The following is a 26,145-nucleotide window of genomic DNA, read 5'->3' on the forward strand; positions in this document are numbered from 1 at the left end:
CCGCCCGCCGCCGCTGCCGGCCAATGAGAACGCCCACCGCTCGTAGGCTGAGATGGCGCTATGCGGCGTTTGGCCAATCGCGGACGCCGCGGCCAGATCGGGGACGCCGGGTGAGGCGCTAGGGCGATGTTGCGTGATGGTGTAGGGTGGGACTGCGCGCGGAGGGCGCTGCCACCTGGTGGGCGGATCGGAGGGCTTGATTTGGCTCCGGAGGAGGTGGGGTTAGAGGGGGTCGTGCCCTCGGGTCCGCCCTCAGGTTTTTGGCTGCAGCTCCCGCTGCTGCGGTCCTTCCTACGCAGGGAGAGGCAGAGTTGGTGCCGAGGACGCCCCTGCGCCACCTAAAGTCGAGATGTTTCCATTCATCCCGTGGACTTTACTGAGCGCTTACTACAATGCCATCCCGGGGCCACAGGGATAAATCAGACACAACCTTTTTGTCCTGTGCCTAGTGTGTGTAGAACCTAGACGATGGTAGGAAGAGCCACCGGTGTGTGGAGAACCGGACGCTCAAGCTGAATCTGGAAAGACGAGTAGGCAGCAACTGCCAGAAGAAAGGAAGAAGAGATGGTGTGCCGGGTTTTCCCTTCCTCTTTCCCAAATTGTCAGGCAACTACGCATTTGTCACTGTGCTCAGGCTAAAGACACCCTGATGCGCTTAGCCCCGTTCTCTCAAGATAAGAAACGTGGGAATGGGCGTAGGACGACCAACGTGAAGTAGAGATGTGCCATAAGTGCCCCGAGAAACTGGGTAGACAGGGAACCATGGAAACCGGAGGCGGTCTTTCACTTGTCCTGGAGGGAGGCTGGCAAAGTCTCCGAGGAAGTTGCATGTACCCAAGACGCATTCTGGAGGAAACAGTAAAAGAGTGCGAGTCAAAAGGTGAGAGACAGCCCTTGTTGTGAAACGATGAAACCTCCCCAGGATTTACTGAGGCCTGATAACAGTGCCTTTGCTGACCTAAACTGCCTTGCTTACTTTAAACTCTACGACTTCATGTACATATTCTGCCCTCTGGAGCACTGCTTAATTGTCACCTTTTCCATCAGGTCTCCACTGACCCACACCAAGTCACATGATAGTTTATTGATACCTATTATCCCAATCTCTGACTACACTTGTAAGTTAAGCTTTATCATCCCACTCACCACTATGTTCCTTGAGGGAAGGCCCTCTGATGAATCAGAATCACCCACAGCACCTAACACAACGTGTTGCACTTAATTTATCCTCCATAAAAAAGTTTTGATGAATGATGAATGATAGCGAGGTAGTAGGAAGACCAGATGACTGGAATCAGGAGAACTAGATTCTGGCAGCCACTAACCAGCTTTGTGACCTTGGACAAGTCAAAAGTCAGTCAGCCTCTTGAGGGAAAGGTCAGTATCTCCAAGAAATCTAAATTCTTTGCAATCCTGAACCTGACACTTTGCAGAGTTCAAGATAGTATGGCACCTGCCATCATTTTTCATCCCAAATATTGTATGTTTTATCTGCTAATATTTTACATGTCAAAACGTTTTCTCAGGCATCATTTGACTCTCAAAATCACCTTGATTTTAAAAGATAACAAACATGAAACTTAAAGAGGTTAAGTGCCTTGGCCAAATCACAGCTTGTAAGTGATGAAACCAAAAGTTAAACTCCTAGTCTCCAAATTCATGTTCCCCAATACTCTTAACTATCAATAACTGCTTTAACTTTCCTCTATCATAAAACCAAGACTTTCTCTCCCTAACAATTTTACTCAATGTTACCAACAAATTCAGCTGTTTGAAATATATATGAAATTCAAAAGGATTCATGAAAAAATCAGTTTAATGTGTGGGAAATCATTTTCCTGAAGACAAGTCTTCAATACACTGCTTGTTGGTACCTTGAGTTCCTATATTGCTAAAATTCTAGAAGGCATCTGACTCTTACAGATGAAAACTCATATCACCTGGATGATTGTTACTTGATTGTCATATTTGAGATTATCATAGGATTGTTTTCTTTTTAAGTAATTTAAAAATCTTTTGAAAGTCACTTCATGTGTTTACAGTCCAAGATCCACGTCTGTACTTGGGGCAAAAAGAGCATTTGTAATGCCTAGCATAGGGCACACTCTGAATGCTTATATTGCCTGGGCTCAATTAAAGACTATATAACCATCACTTAAGTATGTTTTAATCTTCGCATGGCTCCACTTCTTCAAAAACAAAAATCTGTCACTCAGGCTAAAGTGAAGGCAATTAAATATGACACAAAATTAACCACTTACTGACTGAAAGTAATAAACTGCAGAGTAAATTAATCAGATATATTTTGGTAGTCATGACAAAAGCTAATATTTATATAGTACAGGCAGTGGTCTAAATGCTTTCTTCATATATTAGCTCATTTTGTCCTCACAATCACATTATCAGGCAGGTACAGTTTTAGCCCCATTCTATAGACAAGGAAACCAATGTGCAGAGAACTGGTCACATAGCCAGAGACTGAATCCAAGCTGAGGAATCTAGGAACATTTAAGTAGAATGTGTTTTTTTTCCTCCGCATACAAATATCATACCTTAAAACAAACAAAAAAGCCCATGTGCTCTTTTCACTACATTGCTTAACCGCCTGTCATCTCTTTTGACCTAATTTGGCATGCCAGGCCTCAGCTGTGTCTCTTGAAGTGCCATTCTCAAGGCAGGAAGAAGCCTTGCCCTCCTTTCTTCAACTATCCGTTCTCTAAAATCCACATATATCATCATCTCTTTCTTTTGAAGTTTTCATAACTCCACCTCTTTGTCATACCAGTCACCAATTTTTAATTAGCAACTTACATATAACTTTTTCAAGAGATTCAACTTCTTAAGGCAACGACTACGTCTTATTCATAGGTGGATTCTCAGCACTTAGTATATAGTAAGCATTCTTCAATGCATTAAATGTAACCTTTCCTTTATTCATTTTATCCCTTTTTGTTGTTGTTTTGATACCGAACTGAGCAATTCCTTTTTCACTGTTTTTATTTGTTACACATTAGAAACACATACACTGAAACCCTCAAAACTTTCTTGCTATTATCTTGTCCAAAAAGACTTTTAACACCAGTTATTTGTTCTAGATCCCCTCAGTACTTATGTAATCTTTTACAAATTCTAGTTGCAAGTGATGGAGACAATTACATTAATTTTGAACTTTCATTTTCTTTCTCTCCTTCAGTACTACTTGTAAAGCCATAATTAGCATATACATCAAAGCAATTCAATGTAATAATGTGTAACAACTGTCCACTTTGTAACAGGCATTATTATGCTTAGAGTTGGGAGTAAAGAAGTGAACAGAGCAGACAGTACCTCTCATTTGGGACTTAGTTTAATGGAGAAGACAGCAGCAATCAGGTCAAGATGACATTGTCCAAAAAAGAGCAAGTACACATTGCTCTGGAGGGTGAGAGCAGATAAACTAACCGAGGGGTCAAGGATGGCCACCCAGAGGAAATTACCCTTACACTGAGGTTTGAGAATTCATAGGAGTAACCAGGTATATAACCTCTGACAAGGCAGTGACCACACCTGACATATTTTTTCCCTTTCCCAGCTGTTTGTGTCTGTGGATGTTCTTTTCCTTTACCAAAACTCTAAAGCCTGCAGCCAACAATACAAGTTTTTTATTGAATTGTTGATGACAGTAGGATAGGAAAGATGAGGATTCTAATCTTCTGAGCAGTTTAACCTGATAAGCCTCCTTCCAGCTTTTCCCTCAACATTAGTTGTAGAAACAAAAAGCTACTCATCCATTTGCCAAACCTGAATTTACTTTAGTCATTTGGCGTGCCCTTCATTTCCTGACTCAGATGACAATAGGTATTGCACTAAGCTAGACAGCCCTTCCTCTTAGCGCTTCCCAGGCTTTGGGCCTCACTGCATCTCCCCAGCTCCTTAGAACAGCTTCCAGTGCCACCTACTGGATTGTGCCCACGGCCACACAAGGAAAAGCCCAAATAGTTCTTAAAATCAATGATTCAACCCAAGTGACTCTCAGCTCATCCTAATCCAAGAGGGGGAAGGAGGGCTTAAAAAAACAGGAAAAAAACCAACCAAACAAGCTACCTTAAAAGAGATTTTCATCATTTAAATGTATGGGCCTCAAATCACCTTTTTTCCCCTAGCCCTTCTGAAAGGTGTTTAACAAAATTATTTCACTGAGGTAATTTAAATTGATAACTATCTAAGGAAAGTGATTAAGCAATATGTCTTTAAAAACATTTTTGTCCTTTCACTCAATAATATCACTTCTAGGAATTCACTCTAAGGAAATAAGTTGAGATGTCCACTAATATTTGTGTACCAACAAAAATCAAAAAAGCAAAACCAAACAATGAGAAACACAATATCAAAACATAACAACCAAAAACACCTTGATCACAGTAATGTTATTTTATATAGCAAAAAATTAGAAACAATATAAACATCCAACATTAGAACAATTAAATTATTATAGTACATTATTCAGTGTATTATTATGAAGATATTAAAAACCTCATAATTTAAAACAGGTGAATGGAAAAGTGATGTAGGATTGGGAAAAATCAAAACACAATACTATATATTTATGCCATATGATCCAATTTTTAAAAAAATATTCAGATAAATCCTTAGAAAAGAGGTTATAGGGAAGGAACCACAAACTTTCTGGTGAGTGAGCTGTGGAAAAAATAGTTACAGTTCATTTTTATTTTAGTCTTCATACTTTTATGTACTTCCTACTTTACACTTCTCTGTATATTTCAGTTATCAAGCATTACTTGAATGATCAAAAAGTAAGCTATTTGCAAAGGAAAAATCTTTCCCCTGTGTTTGTCAGTATAATTAACTGATATTTTCTTTAATCTGCCCATTTGTCCATATGACCCAGTGTGGCTCAAAATTAATCATGATCCTTTTTCAACCAAAGCTCCCACTTCATCCCTCACTGTGTCAAATCCTAGAAGATCTATGATTTGACCAGTCAAGCAATATTGTATCAGCAACCTAGCTATCTTAGCACCAACAAGCTACCTGTTTCTCAGTGGCTATGTGCCCATGGAGTCATGATTGCCAGGCACCCTGTTTCCATCTATATCTTTGTAAACAAGCATTTGGACCAGCCTTAGCCCTGACTTGATTCCTACTTCACTGGGCGGGGAAGGAGGGAGGACAAAGGAAGGGAACAAAATAAAAGGTAGAAGAAGAAAGCCTAAGTTTAGGATAGAATATGGATGGACAAGGCAGAAGAGGTTAGGGCCAGACAGAGTTATGAGAACAAAAATGAAATAAAATACATAGGGGAGTGAAAGGAAGGGTATTTTTGAACAGAAAAGGCAACTATTTGCCATATTATAATAACGATGTGCTACATTATTAGCCTACACACTCTTGGTCATACCCCTTCATGTTAATGGAATAAACTATAACAAAAGGATTGCACCATTTTAGTGGCCACAGAGGACACCCATGTCTCTGAGGCCACCTTCAAAGATGATGCAAAGATCCATGGTTGTCTAGAGCCACTGTGTGATGGTGATAATAGCTAACATTGAGTGATTACTAGGTACCAACAATACTAAGCACATGGCATACATTATTTCACTGATCCTTTCAACAAATCCATGAGCTAAATGTTATTAATATCTTTATTTTAGAAACCTAGAAATAATTGACCAATAAATAATCAAACTTTTCTGTACCTAGAGAGTATCCTTAGCAAAGTTATGAACAAATAAGGGTGGACAGGTAAGGAAAATAGTATTTCCTTAATGCCTATGATATAACAGGTACCTCACCTCATTCACCACTTACCAAATCTGACAAAGTACAGAGTCCAAAAATAGTGACTGAAACATGAATTTGAAACAGGTTTTGAACCTTAGATAGTCTGAATCAAAAGCCCAGGGTCTTGCCTCCATCCATAAGACTGAACAACTGGGACACTGTAGGAGTCCTCTAGGGTTAGTGTGAGGATAGACCTAGCATCCTAGGGCAGCAACTTTCACTTCCAACCAGCCCAGCCTCTGTGGACTGGACAAGTAAAGGTGTTAAAGAAGCCTGTGGGGACACCGAGGCTATGTAGCCTAATCCAGTAGACTTCATCCATTGGTGAATACCCCTCAACCAAAACCAATAAACACTTCACATACCAGGCTTTATGTTGGGATTACAAAAATAGAATCCATTCTCTACACTCAAGGAAATGACTATCTACTAGGAATACACATCCTGTAAGGACATCTCTTGGACATTAGTGTAAAACATGTAAAGCATATTTCACCCATTCAATAACTATTGAGCGCCACTGTGTGCAAAGTATTGTGTCAAACCTCACCAAGCTTGCATTTTCAGAAAGCAAACCTAACCACTTTAATCCTTGGTTAATTCTAGCTCCTTGGATTATCAAACTATTAAAATTTGAAGATGGAAGGTTAGCATGTTAGTATAGTTCAAGAACTGGCAAGGAGGAAGTAGTCATCTGAAAAGCTGCACATTTCCCTACTACTAGTTTATCCTTTCCTTAGCCCTTCTTACTGTCACTGGACCTCTACTAAACAGATTAGGCATCAGGTAAATTGTTGTTGAATGAATGAATGACTATATTGTTTGAATGACTATATTGTTTGAAAGGAGTTATATAAAACCAAATACAGAATCAAGAAGAAAAGATAATTTTGCCATGACCATGATTTCAGAAAGTGAGAGACTGGCGAAGATGAATACAGTGGAGTAATGTGTTAGGGGCAGAAGTCACAGACCACACTCCCCTACCTCTCACGGCCAATGAGCGAACTTCTACAGCACTGAGAAGAATGTCCGTTTGGTAGATCCAACTTGGATGACTCGCAATGATGGGAGTACCTTTACCTCAGATACTCTTATACATTTGTTTGTATGTCTTCCGGCAAGCCAAACAGCAGCTAGGGAGTGAGTTCCCTGCTATGTTGTGAGTATATGCATCGACATGGCTTTCCCTACTCCACTGTAGGAAAAACACATATAAGCCCCTTCTTTGAGTAGCAAAAAATGAACATAGGAGTCTTGCCTTCAGTTAAAAAGAAACTGAAACAAATCACTTGTAAGTAAGCATGCTTTATTTATTCAGTTGCTGAATCCTTTGTGATGGCAAGAGAAATAGAGAATACAAAAATACTTCTTGGGGAGCTAAACAAGGAACGTATTTGCTGATTAATGAATAGAGACAAAGACATCAAATATGGTTAAATTTGACTATGTTATGCTCTCCACCATAAACCACAAATGTCTTTCGTTTTTCTAGTTTTCAATCCCAAGAGACAATGATTCTTGCCAAATTGTTTTACTAATGAAGCCCATCTTAACACACCTAAAATTTGAATGTCTCTATTCCTATACACATCAACGTCTATGAAATAGGTTTTATGTAATTGTGGGCAATAGTGTAGGTGATGATGACAGGACATAAACTACCTGTTGTTAAGCTTTTCAGTTACAAATTAACTTAAATTGAACTTGCTATTTTGCTCTTACCTGACTTAAAACTGAGTCTTTTGTTTCATGAACAATAAAAATTTTCAACAAGCTGAATCAAATCAAAGTGTTTGAACAGTCTGCCAATGTGAAACACAACATAGTCTTGTGCTTTTACATAACTTATTCCTCAGTGTTACTGAGGTTGGTCATAAAAAATCTGCGATAGAACAAGTTGTGGCTGTATTGCTGCTTAGAAAATATGTGGAGGACATTTTTCAATTTGTTTCAATTAATAATGATCAATTACAACTTATGTAGACCCTGTTACGCTTTAAGCACTGTGCTAGCTGCTTTGCAAACATTTATCTAGTCCTTACAGAAGCCCTGCAAGGTCCTCAATATCTCTGCTTTACAGATGAGAAAACAGGGACAGAGTAGTTACTTGCCACACTTAATGTGGCTCATAATTGGGCACCCCCCACCCCAACAGCAATTACTGCCTTGAAATTGAATATCAGCCCCAACAGCAAACACCCAAATTTAATTTTCAAATATCAAATTCTTAGTTCTGAACACTTGTCCTCAGGTATTATAGGTTAAGACAATTTGGGTAATGCAACATAATATACAAAGGTAAAAAGATGCTTAGGTGAGGGTCACATAAAAGCCAGTGATGCCCAATAATGTTCTCCCAGTGTTTGAAAGCAGAAAATCACCCCAAATACTACTTAAATACCTTTATTGGTTAGCTCTTTTGCATTATTTTAAAATTTTGTAACAGTACAGAAAGACACGATTACCTTGCCAATATCAGGCACACTACAGTCATGAAAGAAGAAATAATCCCATGCAGTTCAGTTACTGGCCAGATCTTGGCCTTTGCAGCAGCTCCACACTCCCAATTTGTAACTACATGTTCTGCATATGATATACTTAGAATCATAAAATGAAAAAAAATCCTCGACAACTAAGGAGTCTTGACCTTCCTACACATCTACCTTTTGCACTGGCAGAAAAAAATAGAGGTTGGGAGTATAGGAAATATCTTAACACTTTACAAACATATTGGACAGATGAGCAGGGAGAACAGGTCTGAGTTATCAGATCTATACACCACATGAAAGAGACAAAAGAACACTGCAGAAACTAGAAGTAAGGAATCTCAGTTTCCAATGCCAAACTGTCCGTGCACACTGGCTCAGACTCAGTGGGTGGATTATTAGAAAAATAACCCAGTTTCTGATCTGACAAGAAAACATGTAATAGAAAAACTGGGGGAACGGACAATTTATCAACAATTTAAAAAACAGAATTTATGAATCCTACCTCCTAATCTGGCTTTGGCCAAGACAACGGGGTATCACTAGATAACCAAGATGGGTTGAACATAAAATCTACAATTATTAGAATAGCCAATCTCTAGACCCAGTGCCTTCAAAACTCTAGCCTATTTCTACACTATATTGTAATTCCTCCTGGAAACCAGAAACACCATAGCACATTTCATACAGTCTTATAGGAAATTTTTATGAATCTGCCAAGAACGATGACCTTGAAAGAAAAACCTTTTTTGTGATATCCAATAAAGCAGCCACTAGTCATATGTGACTAGTACAAATAAGGAACTGGATTTTAAATTTCTTTTGATCTTAATGTAAATTTAAATTTAAATAACTATCATTGGACAATGCAGTTCTAGATATTAATTTTCAGCAAATAAAAATGCATTTTTAAAAAAAACACTCATTTCTTTAAGACACAACAAAACAGCCAGGAAATCACATTATTTGTTCAAAAAGAATCTTTCTCTGAGTAAATCCCTGAGGGGTAATGATTTATTGCCACCAAATCAGGCATGAGGAAATAAGGGAATTCAATGGCAATCTAAGCTTCAAGCTCTCAGGTGTCTTCACTCCCAGGATTTCTCATGTTTTCCTTTGATGCTATTCCTATCTTCCTTAAAAATAAAAAAATAAAATCTTCTCCATCTGTGGCAGTACTCTCCCTGGGCAGATCCAATGACCTGGTGATCTGGGCCTTCCCATCCTCTAAACTTCATAGCACCATGATCAGAGAACACCTTAATTGTCATGGTCCAATAAAAAAAGGGGAAACAAAACAGGCTTTTGGCACTCAAGAGGAAGAAAAATCGGGAACTGAAAATGAAGAAATGAGGGCCATTCCCCCTAAACAGTTTTTCCAAGTCCATTTATGAGGAAAATCTTCAACTTCAGGAGACTCAAAAGGCTTTTCTATGTGAATTTTCCGATGCTGACTGAGGTAGGCACTTCTGCTGAAACATTTCTCACAGTCAGTACATTTGTAAGGTTTTTCTCCTAGGTGTGTCCTCCGGTGCCTGATAAGGTTAAAGCTTTGACTGAAGCATTCACCACAATCAGGACATTTATAAGGTTTCTCTCCTGTGTGAGTCCTTTGGTGAATCACCAACGTGGAACTCTGACTAAAAGTTTTCCAACACTCAGAACATCTGTAAGGTTTTTCTCCTGTATGTGTTCTCTGATGTCTAATGAGATGGGAGCTGAGGCCAAAGCTCTTTCCACATTCACAACATTTATATGGCTTCTCGCCTGGCTGGATTCTGCATTCTCCTATTATACTGCCATTTTGACTCAAACTTTCTTCAAATTCAGAACTTTCATAGGGTTTCTCTCCTATGTGCGTTTTCCGGTGTGTAATAAGGCTTGAACTTCGACTGAATTTCTTCCCACATTCTGTACATTGATAGGGTTTTTCTCCTGTATGTATTCTCTCATGCTTTATTAGAGTAGAATTACAACCAAAGCTTTTTCCACACTCAAGACATTTGTAGGGCTTCTCACCTGTGTGTGTCCGCTGGTGGCGAATCAGGCTGGAACTCTGACTAAAACTTTTCCCACAGTTGGGGCACTTATAAGGTTTTTCTCCAGTGTGAATCCTCTGATGTTCTATTAGGACATAACTATGGCTGAAGCATTTCCCACAAACAGGACATTCATATGGTTTTTCACCTGTATGTGACCTATGATGCTGAATGAGGTGAGAGCTGCTACTGAAACTCTTCCCACACTCAGGACACTTATAGGGTTTCTCTCCTGTGTGAGTTCTTTCATGAATAATAAGATGTGAGGTATTGCTGAAGCTTTTCCCACATTCTCCACACCGATAGGGCTTCTCTCCTGTGTGTGTTCTCAGATGCTGAATCAGGTGAGAGCTGTTACTAAAGCATTTCCCACACTCAGAGCATTTATAAGGTTTTTCTCCTGAGTGGGTCCTCTGGTGTGTACGCAAATGAGAACTATTATTGAAACTTTTCCAACATTCGGAACATTTGTAAGGTTTGTCTCTGAAAGATGAGTTCTGCTGGACAGAAGCAATGCAGTGTTCTGGGTCCCATCCCCACTGATTGGGTTTCTCCTTCACTTTTCCTGTTGAATTTCCTTGATTCTGTGGGTTGTCATTGTTCTCATAGGAATCATCACACCAAATCTCATCTCTTTGGGACCACATCAATGGAATTTCTTTTGTATCGTCCTGCTTACAATTTTGTGGGTCATCTCTTTTAGACCATTTTGCAGCTCTCTCTTTAAGTTGATCTCCTTTAGAGTTATTGTGTTGAATGGTTTCCAAATTATCCTTCCTTTCATTTCCTGCAAGAATAAACAAATATTCTAACATATTCCCTAATCTCTGCCAGGGGAAGGAAATTCTAAGTTGCAACAGAGGAGAGGAAATAACAAAGTAGAGCTTCATAAATTATTTTATGTTTATTATTTTAAAGCTAGTTTTTACTTCTTTTACTGTGTTCATCAGAAGCAGGTGAATTTTTTATACTTAGTAACAATACTAATGAAGTTTTGTACGGTTGTCAGCAATTGCCAAGGGAGATACCAATCTAAAACTAGTTTCCTTAAACTTTATTAGAAGACTGAAAAGAAAAAAAGGGATCTGAACTAGGGGAAAAACTGAATAGGCTACCTTCTGAGATGAAAAACAGACAATACCTTAGTTAAAAATCTGAGCAAATATAGAAATAACAATCATGCCCATTATTTATTAAGAAATAAATAAATTTGTACATGGTATCATAATCCTGAAAAATATGTGAGACAGATATTAACATTCACTTAAAGATGAAAAAAGTGAGGTTATAAGAGTTAATATAGCTTGTAAGTGACACAGCAGGGACTCAGATTAAAGTTTCTCTCATTCTAATGTCCTAGTCTTTCTATGCACTCTGTAGCACATCTTAAGATGAATCTCCAAAGGATTCAGATCATCTTCTTGACCCCTCACCTGTAAAAGGGCTTTTCAAATTCTCGCTTTCCATGAAGCCATTAGAATCTGAGACCAATAGTTTTTGTTCTTTCTCCATCACAGGGCTCACAGCCAGGTTAGGGATCACAAATCCTGTGGAGGGAAAGAGGTTAGGTTTGCAGGCATTTGTTAAAATTTATTCTTCCTTCCTTACTTCCCAACCATTGTAACATAACAATTGTAGGCACATAATGGTTTGTGAACCATCCTAAAAATAAGAAACACAGTCTTTAGAAGTCCTTTTAGAAAATCTTATCTCAGATGCCAAGTGTTTAGAATTAAGGGTTAATCCGATTTACCTTTTCTAAGGAAATAACAACAAAAAATTCAATTTCACATTAAAGTCTGTGGATCAAGCTTCAAAACTAGAATGCTAATATTCACTGTCCACTCAGGGATCAAAAACATTTATAATTTAAGAAACAAATTTGTTTTGTGGATAAAGCACCAAAAAGACTTTAAAGAATCAGTATGCCACTATAAACAGCAGCTACAGAGAAAGCACACTGTATAGAAAGGATAACTTCATCCTTGATGGAGAACAAAAACTTTGTCAGTTTCAAAAGTTAAGATTTATATAACAAGAAATTAGGACAAAAGAGGGCTGGAATAATCACAGCCAATAACCCCTAAATACAAAAGGGAGGCTAATGAAGGATCTTTTCCTTGTCTCTGACTCTCTAAATTCATAATCACAATATGTCTTTAAGTCTAAACTTTATCTTCTGTAGCTAACTACAATCCCTGACTTACTTTAAGAGACTGAAAAATGTGATCTATCACTGAAAGGCAATATATAGACTTGACATTCATTTCAGGATATAAAGACTAACATAATACAGGAAAAATTAAGAGTCTAAAAGGATACATAAAGGCACACATACGGAAAACAAATAAAAAAAGGTATATTTATCATTTTCACCCTATTACTGCTTCTCATGTGCCAGCCACTGAACTAAACATGTGTATTTCTCATTTAATTCTCACAACAGCCTTCAGAGGTGTATGAACAATAACCAGCATTAGATGAGCAAAAAAGACATTAGAAACTTTCCCAAGGGCACAGGGCCAGAAAGTGGGAGAGTAGTACTCAGTCCCAGGCCTGTTTGGACATCGTCTTTCACACTCTTATCTATTACAGTAAACTTAGAGCAGGAAACAGAGCGTGGAATAAACCCAAACTGCAAATGATCCTTAAGGAGGACCCTTACTTTGGAATATTTTGACTGGATTTCTAGAAAACAGATTTATATTCCAAGACTTTATGTCAAAGGGAGCTGGCATTCCCTAAGCACCCTCAGCAACTAGGGATTTGTTATAGGAAAAGGTGAAACCAGTCTAAATCACAAATATCCCCAGTGTTTGAGTAGGATAAAAAAAAGAAAGAACTATACATATTAATTTTTTAAGTGTTCGAATGGAATAGTGTTCCGCCCCCTGAGTTACACGTTTCCATGGAAGTCTTTACAAAGGAAGCGGCGCCATCATTTTCCCTAAGAAGCCATTAATTTTGGTAGTAGATGAACCCTCAGGAACAGTGGCTCAGCAGAACGGTAGCCTACTCAAGGCCATTAACAGTATTAAAAGGCTGTCATTCCACAGAGAAGGGCTGCTTTCAGTGTCTTAAAGCAAAGAGTGAAGAGGATGGGGCCATGCTTGGGATGAGAAAGTCTTCCAAAGATGCGCTGCCTGAAACTTAGCTTTAAGAACTGTTGACAGGGAGCACAACTGGGGTACACTGCGGGGTAAGTTCCAAGAGACCAGATCCAGCCCACAAGATCCTTTAGGGATCCCGCAGGCGCGGGGGGCGCGGCGGCCTCGCGACGGGAGAGGCTGGGCCAGCGCCGCTCGCAGCAGGGGGTCCCCCTCCGGGCGGGCGCTGCGGCTTCCACTCCTCCTGCCCGCAGCCCTCGGCCCGCTTCCCCCCGAAAAGGAACTCACTGTTCTGGGCGCTACCCAAAAGGCGCCCTGCACCCCCAGCAGGCCCAGCGCTCCGGGAGGAAGGAGCCTCGACTCCCTCTGACCCCACCACCCGAGGGTCCCACACTCGCAAACCCGGGGCACGGAAATGGGAAATTTCCCCGCCTCCCCGGCTTGGCCCGAGCCTCTCTAGGAAACGGTGCAGGCTCGCTCTCGTTGATCTTAACCCGCAGGGTCCTGGACCAGAAGGAGCGCGCTGGTGGATCGCCGTGCCTTGTGCCCTCTGGTGTTGGCGCGCGGTGATTCTCATTCCTCACACAGAATCCTTACAGTAGGGGCCCGACTGGAGCTTGTACTTTCCCTTGCCATCAGAGCATCATCGGATTTATCATCACCATTAGAATAAAAATGAATTATTTCCTAAGCGGCTGTTGTTTCTGTTTCCACCGCTGTGAACCGAGACGCACAGACACACAGACACACACACACACACACACACACACACACACACACACACACCTATCTGTGAAACAGGCATCCTTCCATATATAAAGCAATTAGTTTACAAGACACCCTTATTAATAACACCCGGAGAAGCAAACTCACCTCTTTCATTACAGAGAAAATAGAAGCCAATCCCTTCATCTCCCCCATATCAAATATACAAATCTTAAGACTGCAGCCCCGCTACCCTCTTTCTTCCCTTCTGTTCAACAGAGGATTGGTCCTTCCTATTTAAAACAAGCCCTTCTCTGGTGTTCACTTTCCTTCCTACCTTCTTGGAATTTGTACACTATCAACTAACTGCACCATTCTCTCACGCCCATCTCAAAATAGTCCTTCAGCTTCTTTTTTTTTTTTAATCTCACAGGGTTTCCATTTTATCTCTTCCCACACATCTTTTAATCCATGTCTCCTGCAGCAAAAACAATAAATCACCAGGATCACCAATGACCTCTGTGTAGTTAGTGCAGTTGGTAATTTTCAGTTCCCTAGTGCTTTTCCAGGAGTTTTGACACTGCTGAGAACTACTTTCTTCTAGAAACACTCTTTTGAGGTGACACCACACTCTTTATTCCCCTCTAACATCTCTAGTCAGTCCTGTTAGTTTCTTACAAGCTTGATCTTCGCTAAATATTGAGGTTCCTCAAGGCCATTCTAGACCCTCTCTATCCTGGAATGTTCTCTAGGTAACCTCTTTCATTCCTACATTTTAAAATACTAGCTACCCAGACAATTTGCAAGTGTGTATCTCCAGCCCAGGCTACCTATCCAAGTTCTTCACCACATAACCAATGGTCTACTTGACATCTCATATCAAAGGTCTCAATACCGCCTCAAAAACAAAATGTCAAAATTCAAAATCTACTCTTACTTCTCCCAAATATACATTAAACACAAAATAAAATTAACCTGTTTCTCTTCCAGTATTCTCTCTCAACCATCCACCCAGTTATACAAAAGTCCCTCCTTTTTCCTTACCTCCTGTATACAATCCATAGCTAAGCTTCATCTATTGTGCACTCATACATAATCCTCAAATCCAGGCCCTTCTCCCAACCACCAGGGCCATCCTGAATTCAAGCAATTATCACCACTCACCTGAAGGATTTCTGCAGCATCCTAACAATCCTACAGCTGTCCATCTTTGCCCCTTCTCGTCCAGTCTCTTCAATGAATCCAGAGTGTTCTTTTCAAAAAATAATGTGATTCTGTCAGCTCCCTTTACCAAGTTAAAGTCCATTCATCCTTCAGACTTCAGCTCAGACATCACTTCTTCATGTATGTCTCCTCTCCTTGAACCTGCATAACCTTGTGTAACTGCCTCAAACAATAGAGTGTGGAGAAAGGGAAGAAATATAACTTATTCTTCTGCCTGCTCTTAGAACCAGCCACCAGGCTGCAAGGAAGCCCAGGCACTCGCAGAAGCCACGTGAGGCTATCTGGCTTGCGTGAGAAAGGCTTCAGAGGACTTCAGACCCCAACCATCATCACACTGCAACCACATGGAATCCGGAGTGAGAACCACCAAGCAGAGTCAGTCTACCCCCAGAACTATGAGAGAAAATGCTAAAATGATTATTTTTTGTTCCAAGCTACTAGGTTTTGGAATGAATTTGTGATACAACCATGGACATATTTAGTACATTGATGTGTAGTGCTGCCTTAACAAAAACCTAAAGAAAGTATGGTATTGCCTATGGGAACAGGTGGCAGGCAGGAAAGGGAAATTCCTCGAGTAGTGTTACTGGAAGACTAAGGACCTTAAGGAGCTTGTGAGTGACACCATTCTGTAAAGGTGTAGAAAGTGATCATTTCATGTTTGTACACTGTACCAACTACTCAACTCTGCCATAATTGCACAAAAGCAGCCATCTGCAAAACTAGCAAATAGGGACTGGCGTGCTGCAATAATACTCTATTCACAAAGAATTGGGCAGCAAGCCCACCAGGAGTATTTTGCTGACCCTTGTTCTAGCTAAAGAGGTTTCAAGATAGAATATTAAAAGTGCCACATTGCTTCTTCTCACTGCCTAAGATAAAATGCAAGAGAAGAGAGACAAGCTAAAACAGAATCCTTGAATATATGAGCTAGAACCTGCTCCTTTGAAAACAAAAATTTTTTCTCTCATCCCAGCCTCTCCAGATAGAAAACAACGTTAAAATTAAGAAATGGGAAAAGATAAAATTCAGGCACTTCTAGGAAATTGTGGTTTAAATAAGGGTCAGCAAATTACCAAAGTCCTTTTACAGGTCCTAAGGATGTGTCTTGATGAACTTCTATGTTAAACAATGGGTGACTAAAAACTCCAAAGGATCTTGTCCCACAACAACCACACAAAGAGGCCAAGGCAGAGAAGGGTTATAACATGAAGATGTGTTGGTGTCACTTTTATCTAATAGAGTGTCAAGATTTCTGAAAGTATTGTATCAGCTGGGACTGAGAGAGACAGACACTACAACATGATAAGAGGTTTTTGGAGTCCCCAGATTTTATTGGCAGGAAACAGGTGTTGAAAGCTACTCAGTCACAAACATGGGTCACTGTTGAAGAAAACCAGAATGTGTCATCTCAAAATATGCCTTTGGAACATAAAAATTATTTTAACCTGAAAGTAATTAAGAAGCAACAAATGAAGGAAAGCTCTCTCTATCCTCCTGCTTCTCTGCCTAAAAGCAGGATATAATTTCTCCTTAACTGGAGATGATTCTAGACTATTCCTATCAGTACGACAGGAACCTGCAAACAAATATCGCTGCACGGGTTTCTTCCCATATATTTATTTTCCATGGTTTGCTGCCTTTGGAAACCTAAAACTGCTTTATTTTGTTTTTATTTTTTTTTTATTGAAGGGTAGTTGACACACAGTAATACATTAATTTCAGGTGTACAACACAGTGACTCAGCATTTACATACATGATAATTCTAGGTACCAGCTATCACCATACCAAGTTGTTACAATATTTTGACTATATTCCTTATGCTATACATTATATCCTGGTTACTTATTTATTTTACAATTGAAAGTGTGTGTATATATATATATATATATATTTTTTTTTTTTTGTGAGGGCATCTCTCATATTTATTGATCAAATGGTTGTTGACAACAATAAAATTCTCTATAGGGGGGTCAATGCTCAATGCACAATCATTAATCCACCCCAAGCCTAATTTTCATCAGTCTCCAATCTTTTGAAGCTTAACGAACAAGTTCTTACATGGAGTACAAATTCTTACATAATGAATAAGTTACATGGTGAACAGTACAAGGGGAGTCACCACAGAAGCTTTCGGTTTTGCTCATGCATTATGAACTATAAACAGTCAGTTCAAATATGAATATTCATTTGATTTTTATACTTGATTTATATGTGGATACCACATTTCTCTCTTTATTATTATTATTTTTAATAAAATGCTGAAGTGGTAGGTAGATACAAGATAAAGGTAGAAAACATAGTTTAGTGTTGTAAGAGAGCAAATGTAGATGATCAGGTGTGTGCCTGTAGACTATGTGTTAATCCAAGCTAGACCAGGGCAATAAAACATCCACGGATGCAGAAGATTTCTCTCAGAACAGGGGGGGTGAGGTTCTAAGCCTCACCTCTGTTGATCCCCATTTTCTCACCTGATGGCCCCCCTGCGACTGTGCCTGTCTTAGGTTGTTCCTCCCTTGAGGAATCTTACCCGTCTCTGGCTAACCAGTCATCTTCCGGGGCCATACAGGGAAATGTAAAGTTGATCAGTGAGAGAGAAGCCTTATTGTAAAACTGCTTTATTTTGTCTTCACATTTCTCTACAGATTTATTGTTCTTTGTTGAAGATGCAATATAAACCAGACTTCTAAGCCACCTCTTTGAGTTACTCTTTCCCTGAGTCTCTCGCATGTAAAACTGAGTTATACATGTTAATAATCGTGTTTTTCTTTTGTCAGTCTGTTGTTTGTTACAGAGGCCCCAGCTGAGAACTTCAAAAGGCAGAAGGCAAAGAATTATTTTCCTTTCCTACACTAGCAAAAGGCTACTAAATTTCAAGACCTTTCTGTTCAGCCTTGTTTTGAGCCACCAGGCTCTTCCCACTGGATGCCAAGCTGTTTCGCTTCTCTGAACACAGCTTGTTCTTTCCTATGCTGGTGCCTTTAGTTTCTCCTACAGTGACATAGCTTCAGGCACCCCTACCCTTCTCCCTCTCCCCTACCTTCCCTCTGTCTGTATAGAACTCACCCACTCCTCATTTCAGCTTAAGTATTATTATCTCCCTGGTTTAGTCTCCTGTGACTCTCCCAGGAAGACTTAGACTGTTTTCCTTCCCAACTTGCATCATGCTCATCATACTGTATTCTACACCCCCATAGGCCCTGACCGATTAAGAAATGGATACAGGTATTAGATAAAGCTCAAAATCCCCAGCTTATCACAGGTAAAGCTGGAGTGGAGAGCTGGCTTTGGGTCCAGGGCTTCCTATGCCTCCTCATGCATTAGACAGGCTTTGCTCTCCTGGTTGCAGGGCAGAAAAAATTTGCCCCGGAAATTCTAATGACCACATTCACAAGAAGCAGAGAGCAGCTGACAAATGTTCCAGGGACAAGAAGACCTTACAGAGCCCAAGGGGGGCTGAACTACACACATGCATTCAGCATTGTCTGCCCCATCTCACCTACCAAATAAGTTGCTTTTCTTGACCCCATAAATGAGTAAGGGGTAAGGACTGAGGCAGAGGGGTGAAGGATAGAAGGTGCCTTCCGCTAGTTACACAAAAATAGAAGTTCTTATTTCATGGGGTTTCAGGAACATGAGGAGCAGGAAAGAATGGCTTTGCTTTACATCAAAAAGCTTCCTGAGGATGGCATTCAATAAACATCTTTGACTAGACTAAAAAATAAAGACATGAGTGAATTTGCTCACCATATTGTCTTATATTATAGTAGCTATGTAGACATGTAACCCAGGTTAGCAGGAGAGCTCTCTGAACACAGGAACCTCATCTTATTCTTATAGTCCAAGTACATAGAACATAGCAGGAAACAATGTGTAAGTCCTGGGAGAGGAAATCCCAGGGCAAAATACCTATAAAACTGAAATAGGTCAAAGGGAGAAATAAAGTTTAAAATTCGTTTATTGCCTTCAAACTGCCGTCTGGGGCCATCTCTCTTTCTTGCTCAGGCAGAAGCAAAACCAGGCCTCCCCCTCACCTCTCAGGTTCAGATAAGCCCTCCAGTTGCTCAAGTAATTACCCGTGAATATGGAGATGAACCTTTCTCCTCCCCTGAGGAATGCCTATGGATATGCAGATTCACTAAAGCCAGGCCACATCTTCTGGAAATATTACGATTTTACTTACACAGTGAATATTGCATAGTTAAATAAACTCCTAGGATAAAAGATCTAGTATGCTTTGGGGACATATCCAATTGTGCAGCTTGGAAAATTTACCAAATACTATTATTTTTCCTTCTATTTCCTTGTCTCCTTTGTTCTTTCACTCACTTATTCAACAAACATTTAGTGTCACCTGCAATTGACTTCCTGAACAGGTCAACCTGAACAGGAGTTTGGATAGTGTGGGTAAAATTGCAATATTTCCAGAATCTCTTGCCTGGCCTTAGTGCATCTCCATATCAATAGCGTTTCCAAGGGGTGGAGAGAAGTAGTTCATCTCCATATCAGTGGTAACTACAAGGGTCGGCAGAGAGCATCTCTGGACCAGAGAGATTGGGTGGGCCCCTGGACCCCCTCTCTGGCAGCCAGGCAGCCAGTCAGGAGAGACATGGGAAAGCAGAAGTGGACGACTGCTTGTAAGCAATAAATGCATTTCTTCCACTTTATTTCTCCTTTTGACTGATTTTGGTTTCAAGGGTATTTTGCCCTGGAATTTTCCCCCTGAGTTACAGATAGATCGGCCTGGCCCCTGGCTAGCTGATACAGGGTACTGGTAGATTGAGCTTCTGCCTTTCTCCAGCCATGACTGCTTCCAGATATCAGTGTCAATGAGAGTAACAGCAGAAACTGTCTGCATGTGGGATCCTCCGCGAGTGTTTTTAGCTTCACAGTACAGAAGACCTGACATACAGTGCTTTAAACAGTAAGGACTTAGTATTGACTTAAGAAATGTCTAAGGCAAGCAGTCCTGGGATGGTGGACTGAGAAGCCCAGGAATTCTGGGTCTCAGAGACAGTGGGTCTCTGAACCGACCTACCCCAACAATAGTACTTGCTATGGACTGAATTGTGTGCACCCCTGCTCCCCTCTACTCCCCTTCCTGTTCATATGTTAAAGCCCTATCTCCAATGTGGTGGAATTTGGAGGTGAGGCCCTTGGAAAATAATGAGGTTTAGAGGAAGTCATGAAGGTGTGGCTCCATGATGGGATTAGTGCCCTTAATAGGAAGAGCCACTGAGGACCTTGCTCACTTGCTCACTCCCTCTCTTTCTCTCCCATGTGGTGACTCAAGTTAGAAGGCAGCTGTCTGCAAGCCCAGGAAGAGAGCTTCTCACCAGAAGCCAGCAGTGCTGTCACCCTCATTTCAGACATGCAGACTCCAGAACTGTGAGAAAATTAATTTCTGTTGTTTAAGCCACCCACAAGTCCATAGTATTTTGATATGGTATTTTGCTACTCAAGTTTACTAATAGAGTTCTGGTCTGATGACATGATCAGAACACCTTGCACTTGGTTGTCAGTTGTTAGGTTTTATCCTTTGCAGGGATGCTTGTGTTTTGAAACAAAGGTGATTAAAGTGGCAGGAATTTCTCCAAGCCTCAGGAAGGTGGGCACAGTGATGCCCATCTCCCAGAACTCTGAGGATTATTTTGATCACTTTGAGTGGTGGGCTTTCTGGTGCTTTCAGCAGATCTCTGGCTCCTTTTCTTCATCATCCTCCTGCCAATTCTCCCTGCATTATTTGGCCTGGGACTATACACAAAGAATTGTTACTAAAACAATCGCTGCTCCAAGTGCCTGTTTGACTGACTTGGCACCTCCATGGTGGAGTCAGAGTAGAGACTTGGCTTAAGGAGAGCATATAGGCTGGCTCAGGGCAGCAAAGATATCAGAAACCCAAGAACCATAGATGCCCCAGTGCAAAGGACCACCTGTATCAAAATTGATACCAAGGAGATTGCACCATCTTTTTTGAAGGTGGCCAGGGGAAGCAGGTGTAGAGGTTGGGAGGGGAAATATATGTCCAGGATCATTTGATTCTGGGACTACAGCAAGTCAAAGAGATCAGCAAAGCAGAATCTAGATTGTGCCCATCTCATACCAGCTTGGATGGCTCTTTTTTTGTCATATTAAATGCGCAAGATTCTAAACTGCATCAGCAGGTGGCTCCAGAGACAGCCGTTTGGTGAGACTGCCGCAAAAGGTAAATTATGCTTCTCAGCAACCCAACCTTCTATAAACTCAAACACTCTTTAGGCAAACATAAAGTGATATTTGTACCAATTAGACTGAACAAGTATGAACCTGGATGTAACAGGATTATGAGCACTGATACTCTCAATGTGAGCCATTTGGAATTAACTATCGGAGGAGGGAAATAGACACTATTGTCCTGGGTGCCAGGTACCACTCTCCAGAATCTTAAGGGTCATGCCTCCTCCTTGGCCACATATTTTCTTTAAGATTAGTTGTCTTCATATCTTCTCATCTTGGCACCCACCCTATGTAAACCAATCTTCCTCCAGAAGACTAAAGATCAAGATTAGGCAGGCCTCATTCCTGACTATGGAGAAGTCCAGTTCTCAGGGCCAGTTCTAGCTCTTGCAGCCACAGAGCTGTAGAAACCTACAAAGCTGGACTCAAATTATGCAGGAACCTGTGAGACAAGACACCATTTGGAAATTTGAGTCCATGTTACAAAGCATGGCCCAAGGGCTCGATTCCTTTCTAAATACACCAAATGCTGGGAAGCAGAGTAGTTACTGGTCTAAACTGTGAAAACAGCAAAATTTCTCCAAGACAATTTCACCTGCTTTCTCTTACCAACCTCCTACCTCCAACTCTGCCCCTGCCCTCCAGTTTCAAATTGATCTACCATTAGTGGGCACCTACCAAGTGTTCCCTCATTCAGCGCCTGCATTTTATCCTTTGTCTCTTAACCCGTCCCTGTAGATATTGGTATTCTCAAGGGCCAGGTTGAACAGCATCTGTGGAATCATAGGCCCGGAGTTGGAAGCAGGGAAGTAGGTGAAGAAGAATAGTATCTGGTGAGTGCCTTCCTGGGCCCAGACACTGTCAAATATATTCACCTCATCCCCACAAACCCCTATATGATCTAGGGCTTAGTATTCTAATCTCACATTTTGAGGACATAAAGAATTTGGGGATAATTACAAAGCCTCTAGGAGGTAGAGGGATTGAAGGCCCTTAATAAAATATTTTCATGTCCTGTAGCTCTCTTTTGAATTCATGAACCCATTCCTTCTCCTGTATTTCCTACTGCAGTGGATGCCAGCCCAGGGGACAAGTTACCCAAGTCACACCCTGGACACCATCTTTGACTATTCCCTTACCCCATACCAACCAGTCACCAAATTTTGACGCACCTCCTAAATAAGTCTCGAATATGTCCATTACTCCTCACTCCCACTGTCACTCTGCTAGGTTAGTCCACGAGCATTTCTCATTTAGGTGGATCTCTGTCTCCAGGTTGGATCAAGAGGTATGTGTCTGCGTGAAGATGAAGAGCTGCAGAAATATACTTATATTTTAATTGCCTTTTAACAATATTCAATTAAATTATAGCATATATGGAATATTCATATGACTGTGCTTGGTATTAATATGGACTAGTATTAATAAGGAAATTAGATGCAAAATACTTTCTGGTTAATAATGTGTTCCATATCATAATGGCAGCTTGGCTGGAGAGTCATACTTTACTTCTATCTAGAACACATCTTTAGTTCCCCAAGACTCCTCTTCACTCTAAATTTCTCATTAAATATTTTTTAGTTTAGATCTCAGCACAAAATGTTATTGATTTTTATGATATTCAGTTGTCAAAAAAGGTATTCAATCAAGGTAGGCAATTGTATAAATAATATTTTTAAGTCTATCTGCCTGAGTTTAACAGTATATTGCTTTAGGGCAAGCAAACTCTGAAAGAGAGATGATATTATCAGCTTTACCTAATGGGACAAGTAATGCATTGGATTTCCACTGAAGTCAGTAAAGAAAGCACTTTTCTCAGAGAACCATCACACCTGTCACCAGAAAATGATGGTCAAAATTGGCAGGCAGGCAGGGATTTGTAACTATTTAAAGTAGATGTGGAAATTAATGAATCTTTAGAACAGCCTTAGCAAATGAACAAAGATATCAAGGAACAGGAATGCTAAATGCCCTGCAAAATACAGGGCACCAATTCTGCAGACTAAAAAATTGTCCTGCCCCAAATGCAAACAGTGTTTTCTGGAGAAACACCAATCTGGTCCCGACTCTTCATCTTACAGATGACCCCATTAGACTTGCCTTTCAGGGAAGATGCCATATATTCAACTTTGTTCTGCCAGGAACTATCACAGTGTCTGGCACTCAAAAGAAGCTTAGTAATTGTGAGGTGTGATATCTTTAAACAATTCCTGTACTTAGGCATTTTACCTTTCCCCTCAGTTCACATGAGCCAGTCATCTCCTCGGGGGGATATCAAGGCTCCTTACTGAAGGACTGCAAAGTGACAGAGTAGGGTGATATTTAGCTTTTGTCATTCAAAAATAAGGTTTTGCTGCAAGACAATACTGACATTCTTCGCCAGGCTCTTGTCTTAGCATATCGATGGCCTGGTGTGGTGTTCTGAGTTCTTGCTACGGGAGTTCCAGAAAGATGAAACCCTCTGTCTGAAAGTGAAGAGTTTTAGATTTAAAAAGTGACCCTAGTGGGGGAGTGGAGGTGCTATTACCCCCTCATCCCTTCCCTGGCCACCTAGTCTCATATGATTACCTGGCATTCCATTGTATATGTCTTTATTTCTTTGTTTATTGTTTTCTTCTTTGACAAGATTGTCAACTCCATGAAGAAGTTCTTTATCTATTTAATTACTGCTGTGTTTCAGTCTCTATGACAGTACCCGGCAGGTCAATAAATATGTATTGAATCAATGAATGGGTTTTCTTTTTTCTTCATTCCCTTCCACATCAAAAGAAGGAGAGCATGAAGTAATTTAATTAGAGAGGCTATCTTTAAAGCTTGTGAGCTCATTCACTGGATTTCCCCTGCTTGCAGAGGAAATCCCAAGAACTGGCTCCTTAGAATCACATCTTGAAAGGTCTAAGGACAGGCTCATCTCTGACTTATTCCTCATTGTTCTGCACTCCAAGTTATTTCCTCTGCAAAGTTTGTAGGGTAGCAAATGACATCTCTCATGGCACTGAGCTACTAATTCTTCAGAAAATGCCCAGATAAAATAGAGCCAATGCCCTGGGTACTTGCCTGTTTCTGGTAAGCAAACCTAGGAATTTTTGCCATGGATGCTGACCCCTTCTCAGTAGTGGAACCTAATAGGTACTAGATCTTAGCAGACCTGCCCAGAGAAGCACATCACATCATTACAGGAAGTCAGAACTCCTTTCCTATATGGTGAAAAGGTGAACACAGGATTTGGCATTAGAAGACAATTCTATTAGGAAATTTGTGCAGTCAGATCCCTGAGTTTTAGCAACCAATGTTTAGACTTTTTTTGGCCACAGAAGAATACAGGTCCTAGAAAACTTCAGGCCCAGTGACCAAGAATGTACACCTTCACAAAGCATTTGGACCATCAAGTTCTTTGATAGTATGCAAAAATATCAGCCATGTTGTTTTGGGATGAATTCCATGGTGACCCTTTATTAGGGTGGGAATGGGAAGGAGATAGAATTTGCAAAAGGTGGGAAACCTTACAGTATGACATCTGCACAATGTCAGGTGTAGACAAGTCATTTGTTCCCAATGGTAGTCTCTATTCTAAAATGGATTCTTCTCAACTGCATAACAGAAAAACCTCCAAGTAAGTTATTGGATAATAGAATGAAACTATGGACTCCTGATCTATAGTGTCATCCTAAAAAGATCTTTCATCTAAATTTAGTGGTCCAAAGCTGATCAAGTGCTTTCATACCAATATGCCACTTATTCCTCACCAAATCTGTGAAGACAACAGCAGGAAACATGTCCATTTTGCAGACAGGAAAGCTGAGAATCCAAGAAGGGAAAGGAGTTGCCTAAGTTCCTGGAGCCAGTGGTGGAGCCAGGTTTAGTGCCCTGGTCCCCCAGCCCCCACTCTCAGTGTGTCTGCACCACCCCCGGATGCAGCATCCCAGAGAGGATCATAAATGGAGTGACCACATGATTTATCACCCAAACCACAACACTTTGGAGAGTGGGAAATGCTCTGTGGATAATTATCTTGAGACAATAACTGGACCGCACGACTGATGAATAATCACCTTAATCACAGGGCAGAAGCCTGGGGGACAGGCCAGTCTGCACACTGCTCTGCTCATCTCTTTTCTTTGGCAACAGACATAAATCTTCAACTCTCCTTTTGAAAGTGAGTGACTTTTCAGTCTTGAGCCACGCAGTTCAATAAACAGACTTGATTGAGTCAAGTAATGAGGAGTCAGTTCTCTCTTTTGTTTGGTGCCACTGTGTCTGATCAGTTTGGAGACCAAAGCTTGGGAAATATGGTCAGTACTTGGGAGATGCAATCAAGAATAAAGGAAGGAAAGATAAAGCCGTGTGGCTTCTGCAGGACAGAGAGTAATGGGCTGATGAGAATGGTCAGAAACAACCACCTGGGCAATTTAAGGTCTGACAGCTGTGCGTTAGGCAGCTTGTCAGTGTCGTGCGCTTCTGCTGGGGAAGGCAGATTCTATTGTGTGGGTAGGGCCACGAGGCTTCCTAGAGTTAGTATAGCTTGTCCCATCTGCCTGCCTAGATCATTTGTTTCCTGGTCACCATTACTATCTCGGTGG

At 40.7% G+C, this 26,145-nt stretch overlaps 1 protein-coding gene across 2 annotated transcripts; it reads right to left on the reverse strand.

The window, feature by feature from the left end:
• Positions 1–6,993: 6,993 nt before the first annotated feature.
• ZNF572 (zinc finger protein 572) lies at positions 6,994–22,878 on the reverse strand. 2 transcript variants are annotated; one of them, XM_036883164.2, is made up of 3 exons: positions 13,708–14,467; positions 11,746–11,859; positions 6,994–11,099 (listed from the first exon to the last, which is right to left on the reverse strand). In XM_036883164.2, exons 1-3 carry the CDS (start codon positions 13,994–13,996, stop codon positions 9,586–9,588), a joined length of 1,917 nt encoding a protein of 638 aa, XP_036739059.2. In that variant the 5' UTR covers positions 13,997–14,467; the 3' UTR covers positions 6,994–9,585. The 2 variants fall into 2 exon arrangements, with proteins under 2 accessions (XP_036739059.2, XP_036739060.1); XM_036883165.2 differs by lacking the exon at positions 13,708–14,467 and adding an exon at positions 22,738–22,878 and having other exon boundaries at positions 6,996–11,099.
• Between the last annotated feature and the right edge of the window lie 3,267 nt (positions 22,879–26,145).

This window comes from Manis pentadactyla, chromosome 3 (genome assembly GCF_030020395.1).
Source record: "Manis pentadactyla isolate mManPen7 chromosome 3, mManPen7.hap1, whole genome shotgun sequence".
Lineage (NCBI taxonomy): Eukaryota > Metazoa > Chordata > Mammalia > Pholidota > Manidae > Manis > Manis pentadactyla.

Excerpts from the sequence above, each read along its gene's own strand:
- ZNF572 (XM_036883164.2), bottom strand. The coding sequence starts at position 13,996 with ATGAGAATCACCGCGCGCCAACACCAGAGGGCACAAGGCACGGCGATC. Across the intron at positions 11,860-13,707 it reads TTTGGGTAGCGCCCAGAACA|GATTTGTGATCCCTAACCTG; the intron begins GTGAGTTCCTTT and ends TTCCCTCCACAG. Across the intron at positions 11,100-11,745 it reads TTTGAAAAGCCCTTTTACAG|GAAATGAAAGGAAGGATAAT; the intron begins GTGAGGGGTCAA and ends TTATTCTTGCAG.